The sequence below is a fragment of the Dicentrarchus labrax genome, unplaced genomic scaffold (genome assembly GCF_905237075.1).
Source record: "Dicentrarchus labrax unplaced genomic scaffold, dlabrax2021, whole genome shotgun sequence".
Taxonomy (NCBI): Eukaryota; Metazoa; Chordata; class Actinopteri; family Moronidae; genus Dicentrarchus; species Dicentrarchus labrax.
This window is the reverse complement of record NW_026136702.1, coordinates 6,692,475-6,706,220: the sequence shown is the minus strand read 5'-3', so window position 1 is coordinate 6,706,220 and position 13,746 is coordinate 6,692,475. Positions and strand designations below refer to the sequence as shown.

Sequence of the window (13,746 nt, the reverse complement as noted above, 5' to 3'; positions counted from 1 at the left end):
TCTACAACCACAGCTGCCTGACTGCTTCCATGCTCGCAAATAGTACGTGCCAAAGCAAGCATGTGGTCAATCACAGTCTATGAACCAATCTGAATACTTAATAGAATCATGTCATATTATTAATTGCATTGATAATGCTCTGTATAATAATAAATTAATTGTTGTACTTTATATTTTTATAAAAATACAACCATGATCCTTTCTGGTTGCTGTTTCTAGAGGTGTGTGGATTTCTTCAAACAATGCAAACACTGATGATCCTGTTAACCAGATAGCGAGACACAGTACCTTTGAGATGTGTTGGCCTACGGTTTATGGCTTTTCAAAGTAATGAATAGGTCATTATATCACTGGTTATGAGTTCAGTTGGGGAGGTGTGTAATGGATGGTGAATGGTACTACAGAGGCAAAAGCTTTTACGTGTAGTTGCTGTGTGTATTATCTTGTTTGTCTATTTGCATATTTCAGTATTTGTGTGTTTGAGAGGACTCTTTTACAAAACACATGACTCTAAACAACTGAAGTGCTCCTTGAGCTGGTGGTACATAAAAAGACCTTTGTCTGTTTGTGAGAACTCATCAGTATTATTCATAAAACAGCAGCTCCTCTGGCGTGTCTGTTGAACACCAGGCACATACCACTACAAAGAAAAGTCATTTGTCCTAATGTTTCACTGTGATGTCAATATTCTAATACTCAATACTCGACTAAGTGCAACTTCCTGTTTCACATGTATGCGTTTGTGTGTCCTGGCCGATGGGCCTTTATGCATGTGCGCACGAGTATTCTTGTCAGCAAAGGCTATTTTTCAGTTTCCTCCTTCTGCAGAGATGTAACCATATTTTGGCTCTCCCACAGTGACAGCTTGTGGGAATGCACATTGTAATAAAGCAATTTCCTGTATGCAAATGTCCTGTTTACACGTTCCTGCTCCAGTCATTGTCACTAGACAGATTGCTTGAATATGAGGAAAGCAGCTATACGATGAAAAATGAGTATAGTAAGACTTCAATAAAAAAATCTATTGTGCCTAGTCTCAGCTCTAGATATGCTTGAAAGTGATGTCACTGAGTTTCACACGACCACACACACACACTTATATACAAATTACAGAAAGATCAAGGCCACCATACACAACAGCTTCATAACTGCCTCCTGATAGAGGAGGCGGTGGAGAAGCTCCTCCTTGATATAATGAGGAAGAATAATAGAAAGTGGAGGGATGACGTATTGGGCAAGTAGCATGGGAACAAGGAGAAGTGTAAGTGAGAATTAGTGAGGAAGATAGGGAGAAAGAACAGGGAGGGTCGATGTGACTGAGGGTTATTGAAAGCAAGAGGATGTTGCAGGAGACAGAACAGTCTCAGGCCTCTGCGTGATGCATTCAGTGTTGCTGCAAGATCTACCTGACTGTCTGTCTCTAGCAGTGAGGATGATGGGATGTTCTGAAAGCGCTCGAGCACACCTGCAGAGCTAATTCACAGCCTCTGATTCACGACTGCCATTCTGCGCAGGCTAAATGTAAGTCTTTTCACACTACGGGGTTATGCATTCCCTACATGGTGCAATCATACCAATCAGCATTTCTTTCTTTAAAGCACACTCATCAACTAGTGTTAAACACATCTACATGGTGAAGCCTGGCTGGGAAAAAACATTTAAATTCATTCCCTTCCACGAGTGTCTAGTCTACAGTCACAGCACCAGTAATTACGTTATCTTTGAATTCCTCCATGTGAAACATCTTAAAAGAGCTGTTGTTTTCATAGAGAGCATGGTAAAAGCTTTGAACAAACACCATGGGTTTAAAGATTGGAGCAGGTGTAGGCGAGCGTGGTGTAAAAAAATAAATAAAAAACTGTCTGCCTCACTCAAGACAATGACCCTGAGTGGGAATGTCACACTTATTTATCCACCTGGTCTATAATGGAATTAGTATCGTCTCTAGCCCACACATGCACAAAGAGCAGTGATAAAGGTGGCTCTGACCCCAGACGTCAAAGGGGATATGACAGGCAAGACACAGTGATGAGGAAAAGCACTTGGCCTGGCATCTTGGTGTGTGCTGTGGTAGTGTTTCATTGAACACAAGACTGACCTCTGCCTCCCTCATTAGCAACTCATTGCATGATGATAAATAATCGTTTTGAAAGAGTTATCTTCTAATAATGTAGCTCCCAAAACTTTTCTGATTACACTTTGTGACACGCTCAGAGCCTGTTGTTTAGTTTCCCCTCTGTTCCTAGTCATGGAGAGATACAGGGCATTTATCCACTGACAGCACTTGTAAATGGTGAGAGTGATAACTGGAGAACAACAGCACCAGATTCTCATCTCAGAGCACTAATATGATGAGACGGGTGCTGGGTGCATGGGGGCAGGCAATATAATTAAGGTCTCTCCCTAGAATGTAATCTTTCAGGGAAGAGCCTGGGCGGGGAGCAGGACAGATGACGGGAGCGCAGGGGGAACAAAACACTCTCCATCTGGGAGCAGCGAGATGAAGGCCTGAGAGCCGGTACTCCGTTGGGGAGGGAAAAGTGAGGTAAAAGGGAGGTAATGCTAGGCTGGTGAAGGCAGCCAGCCTCTTTCAGCTCCCTAGCTATTAAACTCAATCCTCCGTGGAGCCCCCATCAGAGCTGGTGACTGCTCCTGGCCCCCGAAAAAAGATGATGGCGTGAAAGGGGGGAGGGAATTGAAAGAGAGAGAAAGAGAAAAGAGAGTGGGAGCAGAAGATAATGGATGTTTGTTTATTTCACATACAGAATTGAGTAGCAGTAACCAAGGACGATCAGTGGTTGCTATGCATCCCTGAATTTTTTAGTTCTTGCGGGAGACATTCGCTGCCTAGGACCGTTATTACAGTCGATCAAATCTGACATTAAAGTCTCATCAGAATATCAACAATTATGTAAAACATCAGCTTGCTAGTTCACTGATAAGAAGTGTAACTATTCCAATCCTATTAAGGCAATCCATAGAGAACCTGACACTTATTTTACCAACTGTCAGCATAAATTTTCACTGTTAATCACCTAAATGGTCGCACGGGTGCACTGAATTTATTTAAATTTGAAGGTGTCACCCAAGCCTGACAGATCCCTACACTATTGCTTCCAGGAACAAGATATCTCTTGCTGCAGATGTGTCCTAGGATAAACAAGGTAGCAATACTGCTTAGGTCTATACAGATGCTCAGTTAGGTAGGTGATGACACATATTACACAAAATCTTCAAAAGGAGATCTTGAAAAAACACAGCATACTAATCATTCATTTATCCGTGACGTAGTTCAATTCACAACAGTAATGGGTAGCAGATGAAATGTAATGATATAGTATTAACGATATGCAGTCTAGCCAATTGGAAGTAAACACACATACCTTGGAAAATGACAGACATTTTCTTCTTGTAGATGGCAAAGTCGTTCTCAAGGAAGACACAGAAAATGACCCGTGTAATCTGCACAGAAAGAAAAAGAGACAGAAGAGCAATAAGTGTACAAGCTTATTGCAAAAAACAAAAGCTACTCTTGTGAGTTATATGACAGGAAAACTAACTGGACAATTATAGAGCTGATGATAGTGTGCATCAGCAGGAGACAATCACAGCCATTCAGAAATGTAATTAGTTACCCTCACAATCAAGACCACCCAAACTAGACCCTCTGTGACAGCTTTTAGAGAATATTACAGCACATTACATCAGAATAAGCATTATTGAATGGGCGCATTGGTTAGAGCAGAGGAATACGCCTCAGTATCACACAACGTGAAATGACACAAAATTGCAACATTAAAGCTGAGCAATGGAGAATACTTTCACCCAAAGTGAATATTACAAGAGAAAATGGCAAATAAATTATTTTGCTCTTCTACTAAGGATCATGAAGGCATAATTAAATATTGACAAGAAAAACAACTTGGAATAAGTGCATCTGATATTGAAACCTTGAACAAATGTCATGAAAAGACAATTTGTGAAATTGAAAACCTTTGAAAGAAAACAAGAAATTATTATTGTAATTATTAGATTGAGGTTTACAAAATGCGTAAAAGACAAAAAACACCATCAGCCAATTGTCTTTATTTTTCTTTCCCTGGATTTTTTTGTTATAGCTGTGCAGTAGTGTAACAGTAAGTTATGTCAATGACAACTTTAGAACGGTAAGTGGTTGACACTGAACAACAACTGCAATATGTTATATGCTGATCACAGACAGACTCAGGGGTGAGAGACGATTCACTTCTTTAAAGCGTTAAAAAAGAAATCTATGTGTTGCATACAATGGCTGCTAAGATAAGTCTAGTCTGTTTGTGAAAAAAGGTCTAACAAAGGTGAAATCAGTGATATTTCAGGAGCTCTTCGCACAACATAACCTTAATAGCTCAGTGGGTGTTGATGATCAATGCCGGTCGCTCCTCTGTTTCCTCACTGCCTATTGAGATTTTAAACTTTCTAATCAATCGATGACCTGACTTTCTGTATTTTCTCCTGATGCTCCCTTAGGCAGGATGGGGAGTTTTAGAATGACATATTATTACATATTAATTACCTTAGAGCATATTTGAGTTATTTTACTTTTATTTGTTGACTCAGTAGAATCAGTATAAGCATTTTGTTCTTCGCCCTCTGGGAAAATAAATCCTGAATTCTTGAATGATTTTGGCCCTAATGCAGAAGAGGATGATAAAGTTGACAAATTTAACAAATCACTCAGATAGCATTAATGAAACCATGATTTTCTTTAATTCTGTGTTTTTCACACTGTCAACAGCGGGCCTACTTTTGGTTTATAAACGGAGATAAACAGGCCATGTACACTTCCCATACTGAGATAATGTGCCTAAAAAAAGTCAAACATGGAGCTGTTGAAAGATATTGCAAAGAAAGAGGTCACTTCTTTCACTTTCACTCTTCTCCAGTGGAGCCTTAGATGTGCAAGCATCAGTCACAGTCACAGAGAGGCATTACACACCACGGCAGCAGATAATCGCGTGACTGAATAATGGCAATTTTACACAACAGCCATAATGGCGGCTATCCACCTCCTATCCTCCTCCATGCAGGATAGCAATGTTATGGGGGAATAAAGGCAGCTTGCCAGCTTTAGCCCCATTCCTGACCCTGCCCAACACAAGGATCCGATTCAAAGAGGCACCCTTCTGGTGCTCATACAGACATATATCTATTAATAGTTTATGATCTGTGCTTTGGAGTAAATGTTAGGAGCTGCATCCAGGATGGTAACATTTTATTTTGCTAGATGTCTTGGGGGGGCTTTGTTCATAAAATGTAGACTCACTCTCTCAACCCCTCAACCCCGACAGAAAATGAAAGAAAGCTTTAAGTCTCCTTTGAAGTCATGGTCTCGCTGACAAACAGATTGTGCAAAAAGTGATAATGCGCCAAGATAGTGCATACCACTGGGTGCTGGAAGGCCACAGGACAGCAGCTCCCCAGGAATTTCCATTACTCTTTTATGGAGCTCCATTCTAAAACTGACTGCCCACTGTGAAACAGGATGAATCATGAATTCATGCATTGAAACACACAGAAATGCCTGCGTGTGCACATGCGGACACACACTCCTACACACACACACCCCTACACACCTACACACCTACCCCACACACACACACACACACACACACACAGACACACAGACACCAGTGATGCTGATTACATTTCTCCTATGCTGTGTTTGATGTGATAAAAGAGAGTTAACTGACAGCTTGTGCTAAAACAAAACCAAACAAAACGGAAAATAAATCTTAGTATCCATGTCATGTAGACTCTTCTCTCTGGCTCCCTCTCCCTTTCTGTCAATCTCTTTGTGTAGTTTCTGTTACAGCATGTCCACATTCTGCAGAAAGCTTGGGCAAGTTCTTTTATACTTCAGATCAGAAACACATCATATGGTCTTTGACAGATATCAGCCAAACCAGGATGCCAAATAAAAAACAGAAATGGCAGTGTAGAACATTGACATTCTGTCTGTGTCCAAACAAACACTGTTTGGCCAAGGCTTCTTAAAAGTATAAAATAAATCAAACACAACAGAGAAGGTGATCTGTGACTTTTTCTTTGTAAAAGTAAATTCCACCAGTCTGTACTTTAAACTGCTTGTTCTTTCAAAGTCAACCCAGAGACGGCTTATCTCCTGCATGCACACATACACTACTGAATAGTCATAGAAGCCATGAATAGTTGGAGAGCATTTTCATGAATAGTAGCTTTAACCAAAACCACATGCGCCAGTTTCTAATCATATACACTTTAAATTACACAATTTGCTATCACATGGATTACGTGGACACATAAAATCACAATCTTTCACGCCTACTTTATATATTGATGTCTTTTTGCATGATACACAAAGTGGCATTACACTTCATGACTGTAACTATATGTAAAAGGTGGAACATAAAACATCATAAATTGGTACCACAGGAAAATAGCCCCCAAACAAAACATACTCATTTGGCTAATTGGGATGAAAAAGAGCCTAATTTAAATGACCACTGCGGAGCAGGAGATCTTACTAATTGTGAGGTCTGTAAATACTTGTCAAATACTATTGCAATATAATTGGTTAATGCATATATATGCAACACCAGTAAAAATTACACCACTTTCACAGCAATATAACAGACACATGTATTAAGTGTAACCCTGTATCATTGTATTTGGGAATGTAGTAAAATAATGGATTTTTGGAAAGAAGTAAAACAAGTGTTGGACAGAATCACTTCTGTAGAGGTCCCTCTTGATCCTAAGATTTACATTTTGAGCTTGTACCCTTCAAACTTCAAACAAAGGAAGAAGTAATATACACTCACAGATATGTGTATCCTGCAAACAGCTTCTTGGTGTTTATTGGAAGAAAACAAATAGGCCAAGTATCATAGAATGGGTTATGAAATGGCATCATGCATGGTATTAGAGAAGATAACTTACATATTGAGAACTAGACAAAATGTGTTCGAGGAAACCTGGGAACTCTTTATTTAATTCCTCAGAAGTGCAAGCGTTAGAGGTACCCTAACAAAAGGAAACCTTCTACATGAAAAAGCATAATCTCTGGTACAAGAATGGCAATGAGACTACTAGTGTGTACATATATATATATATATATTTTTTTTTATGTATGTATTTTATGTATATTTATTTTGGTACTGGTACTTTGTTTTGTTTGTTATACATTTTCGTCGGTTTTATGTCCTGAAAAAAATAAGTTACTAAATACTCCATTTTAGATTTTGGAGACGAGGCCCAATATTTTGGTCTGGGGCTGTGAGGTGTGTGTATGTATGTATGTATGTATGTATGTGTGTGTGTGTGTGTGTGTGTGTGTGTGTGTCTCTGTATGTGTGTGTCTGTGTGTGTGTGTGTGTGTGTGTTGGCATTCATCACGTCCTGGGGACAACAAACTGTTTACACAGTCACGTCATGGGGACCTCTAACAGTATGGGGACGAAAAATGAGGTCCCCTAAAGGGAAACTCTTTTAAATGAATGCAGGAGTCTATCTGAAGGTGCCTGTGTGGTTTTTAGCTTTGGCCCATTGGGCATGTTTTCCAGTTAGTGTGTGTGTGTGAACGGGGCATGCTTGCGCCCCCTTACTGTATGAGCTGGTAAGGCACTCACCGTTCCACACACACAGATCTTCCAAATATGGTATGTTACCGCCCACTTCCTGGTCCCCATTAAGAAGGATTTTAGGAGCAAACACAATTTTCGGTGTTTAAAGGGAGCATCGCAAAGGCTCTTCAATTAAAGATGTTTGTCACATAAAAAGAGGAACTACAACACCACAAGGTAAGCAATATTATCTTATTTACTTACTTGCTATAATCATTATTTGTATAGATGACCATTTTAAACCACTAATGAGGTTAATTAGTGTTAATTAGTTAGTAGGATAGCAAGTTAGCTTTAATTAGCAACAGAAGGCTAGTGTAACTAGCAAATTTACAATGTTTTACTAACAATGTTTTTAGCTTTCCCTGAAAGCTACTGTTAGTTGTTACATGATGGATGGATTCTGTGCATTTCTAGGAGTTTATACCAACTAAAAAAAGTGAAATATTTTTCAGTGTGTAACAGAGAAATTTAAAATACATTTCCAGGTAATGAATTTAGTAATATATAGAGGTGTAACTTAATCCTAGGTATATATAGGTGAGATATATTATAGAAAAATTGTAAAGAGATGTTTTGATGATTTAAAGCAAGCTGTCCATGTTAAGAGAAAGTGCATCTGGACAGGTATTTTTGGGACCTGAGCTTGACAAGGCTGCAATTTGATGTTTGTATCTTTAAAGTGACTAGTGAAGTGATTCCACATGCCTCCTCTACATAAATGGGTCCTGATTGATTTTACTACCAGAAAAAAGTAAACTTAGCTTACTTATAATTATTAATATTATTTTATTATTAAAAATGAATAATTTAGAATAGGGCATGGCAAGAAGGGAAGGCATCTGACACTGAGCCGACAGGAAAGGGCGAGTATGGGGAAAAAAGTTATAGATCTAAGCCTCTGAACACCCACACAGTTTTTTCAGTTTATCTTGCTGATTATTAGTCTTCTTGGGACTGTATGGGTGTGTATACTGTGATTGATTGACATCTTCCTGAGTCTTCTGTCAGCTTTGTTACACCTGTTAGGGCAGGACAAAATATACCTTCACCATTCGTATTGGAGATTTAGATTTGTGACCTCATGGAGTTTCATCAAAGCTTAAGCCCACCCTAAACCTGAGCAGAGGTCTAATCAGCCATAATAACTGAAAACACCTGTGTGGATGTTCACTTAGAGCCTCTAATTGTATTGTAATAGAACTAAAGCCAAAGCTGTCTCATTAAACATTTCTCTGCAGTTTTAAATGCCACCAAGGTCAGTCCTCTTAAGGATGCCCTTCAGCATGTTCACTTCATATACATATTGAAAATGATTTTGAGACATTTAATTGCAAAACTTCAGGATGCATTAGATAAGCTTAGGTCAATAAAGCTGCCATCAAATGCACTAATAATTGGCAATTGTGTTTTTAGGACATATTGCTACAGACTAATTAACATTCGTAATGTCCTGTTTTTTTTGAAAATGTATTACTTTGTCTTACAGGACGTGGTGTATTTGCCCTATCTTCATTCTTCAAAGGAGATTTTGTACTGGAATACAGAGGAGACATGATAGATGATGCAGAATCTCAATGGAGAAGGTGCATTTATCACTCATCATGTGTTGCATTCATGCTTCATTCAAGTGGAGAGGGAGAACATGGTGGTAAGATTTTACATTACACCTAAACTATACTCCTTATGCTAAACCATAATAATCTCCTTACACTTAGCTCATAGTTAAAATGAAGGCACTGATTGTGTTGTATACAGTTGAAACCAGAAGTTTACATACACTATAAAAAGACGCATACGCTTTTTTTTCTCACTGTCGGACATGAAATCAGACAATCACTTTTCCTGTTTTAGGTCTGTTAGGATTACCAAAATTATTTCTATCTGCTAAATGCCAGAATAATGAGAGAAGGATTTTTTTAGACAATTTTTTATTACTTTCTTCAAAGTCAGAAGTTTACATACACTAAGAATACTATGCCTTTAAACAATTTGGGAAAGCCCAGATGATGATGTCATGTCTTTGGAAGCTTCTGATAGGTTTATTGACAACATTTGAGTTAATTAGAGACACACCTGTGGATGTATTTTAAGGCACACCTGAAACACACTGCTTCTTTGTGTAATATCATGGGAAAGTCAAAAGAAATCAGCCAAGATATCAGGAAGAGAATTGTGGACTTGCACAAGTCTGGTTCATCCTTGGGTGTAATTTCCAGATGCCTGAAGGTGCCATGTTCATCTGTTCAAACAATTATACGCAAGTATAAACACCATGGGAATGTCCAGCCATCATACCGCTCAGGAGACGGGTTCTGTGTCCCAGAGTTGAACGTGCTTTGGTCCGAAATGTGTATATCAACCAACAGATGATGCTGCCATCCCTCTATTTCACAGTTGGGATGGTGTTCTCAGGCTTGCAAGCTTCTCCCTTTTTCCTCCAAACTTAACGATGGTCATTATGGCCAAACAGTTTGATTTTAGTTTCGTCAGACCACAGGACATGTCTCCAAAAACTAAGGTCTTTGTCCCTGTGTGCATTTGCAAACTGTAATCTGGCTTTCCTATGTGTCTTTTGGAGTAATGGCTTCTTCCTGACAGAGTGACCTTTCAGCCCATGTCGGTACAGTACTAGTTTCACTGTGGATAAAGACACACTCTTACCAGCTTCAGCCAGCATCTTCACAAGGTCTTTTGCTTTTGTTCTTGGGTTGATATGCACATTTCGGACCAAAGCACGTTCAACTCTGGGACACAGAACCCGTCTCCTTCCTGAGTGGTATGATGGCTAGACACTGCCATGGTGTTTATACTTGCGTATAATTATTTGAACAGATGAACGTGGCACCTTCAGGCATCTGGAAATTGCACCCAAGGATGAACCAGACTTGTGCAAGTCCACAATTCTCTTCCTGATATCTTGGCTGATTTCTTTAGACTTTCCCATGATGTTACACAAAGAAGCAGTGCGTTTCAGGTGTGCCTTACAATACATCCACAGGTGTGTGTCTCTAATTAACTCAAATGTTGTCATTGTTGAAGCTTCCAAAGACATGACATCATCATCTGGGCTTTCCCAAATTGTTTAAAGGCATAATAATCTTAGTGTATGTAAACTTCTGACTTTGAAGAAAGTAATAAAAAAATCCTTCTCTCATTATTCTGGCATTTAGCAAATAGAAATAATTTTGGTAATCCTAACGGACCTAAAACAGGAAAAGTGATTGTCTAATTTCATGTCAGACAGTGAGGGAAAAAAAGCATATGTGTCTTTTTATACAGTGTATGTAAACTTCTGGTTTCAACTGTACATATGTTATGATGGTAATCTATTGTGAATCAGAAGTCCCTTGCAGTTTTATGTAATGCATCTAGAAAGCTGATGGTAATGGGATATTCAGGACAGATTTTAATGGTTGATGGAGGAGGAGGAAATATTGAATTTGATGATTTTGTCGTTGAAGTTTCGTGCCTGTTGGCTTGAACTTAACTTTAGAAATTTGACATTAAGAACATACATTAGTGTAATTAAATATTATGCAGTGATAACATCGGACTTAAACTTGTTTTTCATATTTTGAAATGTTTGCAGATGACCATGAATGCAGCTGATGCTGTCATTCCTGTGGAAAGCTCCCACCATGCTGTCTTGTTAGAGACGCAGATGACTGAAACTTTGAGTCCATGAGACACTAATCAACAGGTACATTCATGTTTAGCACTTAAACTTTACTTCTAGAATATTTCTAACTCACCGTTTGTTGCTTTTTATGCCCTTTAAGCAGGTAAATAAGCTGTTTTTTTAAATGCATCTAGAAACATAATGGTAATAGGATATTCAGGACAGATTTTAATGTTCATAGGGATGTTACTTTTGATTAAATATCACTCTATTCTGGGACATTCACGACGTCCCCATAGCACATCTTACATCAGTGTATGAATAGAAGCTGTGTGTTAAGTATCTGACAACCTAGAGACTTGGTCTAGCATTGGTCCCCATAAGGAACCACGACATGGTGTGTGATATGTCCCCACTAAGCTTGTTTATTCAATATGTGTGAAAACAGGCAGAGGTTGATGGAGGAGGAGGGAATATTGAATTTGATGATTTTGTCGTTGAAGTTTCGTGCCTGTTGGCTTGAATTTAACTTTAGAAATTTGTCATTAAGAACATGCATTAGTGTAACTAAATATTATGCAGTGATAACATCAGACTTAAACTTGTTTTTCATATTTTGAAATGTTTGCAGATGACCATGAATGCAGCTGATGCTGTCATTCCTGTGGAAAGCTCCCACCATGCTGTCTTGTTAGAGACGCAGATGACTGAAACTTTGAGTCCATGAGACACTAATCAACAGGTACATTCATGTTTAGCACTTAAACTTTACTCCTAGAATATTTCTAACTCACCGTTTGTTGCTTTTTATGCCCTTTAAGCAGGTAAATAAGCTGTTTTTTTAAATGCATCTAGAAACATAATGGTAATAGGATATTCAGGACAGATTTTAATGTTCATAGGGATGTTACTTTTGATTAAATATCACTCTATTCTGGGACATTCACGACGTCCCCATAGCACATCTTACATCAGTGTATGAATAGAAACTGTGTGTTAAGTATCTGACAACCTAGAGACTTGGTCTAGCATTGGTCCCCATAAGGAACCACGACATGGTGTGTGATATGTCCCCACTAAGCTTGTTTATTCAATATGTGTGAAAACAGGCAGAGGTTGATGGAGGAGGAGGGAATATTGAATTTGATGATTTTGTCGTTGAAGTTTCGTGCCTGTTGGCTTGAATTTAACTTTAGAAATTTGTCATTAAGAACATGCATTAGTGTAACTAAATATTATGCAGTGATAACATCAGACTTAAACTTGTTTTTCATATTTTGAAATGTTTGCAGATGACCATGAATGCAGCTGATGCTGTCATTCCTGTGGAAAGCTCCCACCATGCTGTCTTGTTAGAGACGCAGATGACTGAAACTTTGAGTCCATGAGACACTAATCAACAGGTACATTCATGTTTAGCACTTAAACTTTACTCCTAGAATATTTCTAACTCACCGTTTGTTGCTTTTTATGCCCTTTAAGCAGGTAAATAAGCTGTTTTTTTAAATGCATCTAGAAACATAATGGTAATAGGATATTCAGGACAGATTTTAATGTTCATAGGGATGTTACTTTTGATTAAATATCACTCTATTCTGGGACATTCACGACGTCCCCATAGCACATCTTACATCAGTGTATGAATAGAAACTGTGTGTTAAGTATCTGACAACCTAGAGACTTGGTCTAGCATTGGTCCCCATAAGGAACCACGACATGGTGTGTGATATGTCCCCACTAAGCTTGTTTATTCAATATGTGTGAAAACAGGCAGAGGTTGATGGAGGAGGAGGGAATATTGAATTTGATGATTTTGTCGTTGAAGTTTCGTGCCTGTTGGCTTGAATTTAACTTTAGAAATTTGTCATTAAGAACATGCATTAGTGTAACTAAATATTATGCAGTGATAACATCAGACTTAAACTTGTTTTTCATATTTTGAAATGTTTGCAGATGACCATGAATGCAGCTGATGCTGTCATTCCTGTGGAAAGCTCCCAGCATGCTGTCTTGTTAGAGACGCAGATGACTGAAACTTTGAGTCCATGAGACACTAATCAACAGGTACATTCATGTTTAGCACTTAAACTTTACTCCTAGAATATTTCTAACTCACCGTTTGTTGCTTTTTATGCCCTTTAAGCAGGTAAATAAGCTGTTTTTTTAAATGCATCTAGAAACATAATGGTAATAGGATATTCAGGACAGATTTTAATGTTCATAGGGATGTTACTTTTGATAAAATATCACTCTATTCTGGGACATTCACGACGTCCCCATAGCACATCTTACATCATTGTATGAATAGAAACTGTGTGTTAAGTATCTGACAACCTAGAGACTTGGTCTAGCATTGGTCCCCATAAGGAACCATGACATGGTGTGTGATATGTCCCCACTAAGCTTGTTTATTCAATATGTGTGAAAACAGGCAGAGGTTGATGGAGGAGGAGGGAATATTGAATTTGATGATTTTGTCGT

General features: G+C 38.6%; 1 protein-coding gene and 1 long non-coding RNA gene across 8 annotated transcripts in view; one reads left to right on the top strand and one right to left on the bottom strand.

Annotated features, from left to right (window-relative positions):
- Nucleotides 1–13,746, bottom strand: part of macrod2 (mono-ADP ribosylhydrolase 2) — a 397,243-nt gene that overhangs the window by 28,337 nt on the left and 355,160 nt on the right. For all 5 annotated transcript variants that reach the window (XM_051427541.1, XM_051427549.1, XM_051427511.1 and 2 more), the window contains exon 9: nt 3,384–3,462. In XM_051427541.1, coding sequence (XP_051283501.1) covers nt 3,384–3,462 — 79 coding nt within the window. The remainder of the gene's footprint in view (nt 1–3,383; nt 3,463–13,746) is intronic.
- LOC127378621 (uncharacterized) overlaps nt 7,382–13,746 on the top strand; it is a 281,992-nt gene continuing 275,627 nt past the window's right edge. For 2 of the 3 annotated variants that reach the window (XR_007888117.1, XR_007888112.1), the window contains exons 1-5: nt 7,382–9,294; nt 11,236–11,346; nt 11,897–12,007; nt 12,558–12,668; nt 13,219–13,329. This is a non-coding gene — a long non-coding RNA (uncharacterized LOC127378621). The remainder of the gene's footprint in view (nt 9,295–11,235; nt 11,347–11,896; nt 12,008–12,557; nt 12,669–13,218; nt 13,330–13,746) is intronic. The other variant, XR_007888116.1, reaches the window with a different exon arrangement.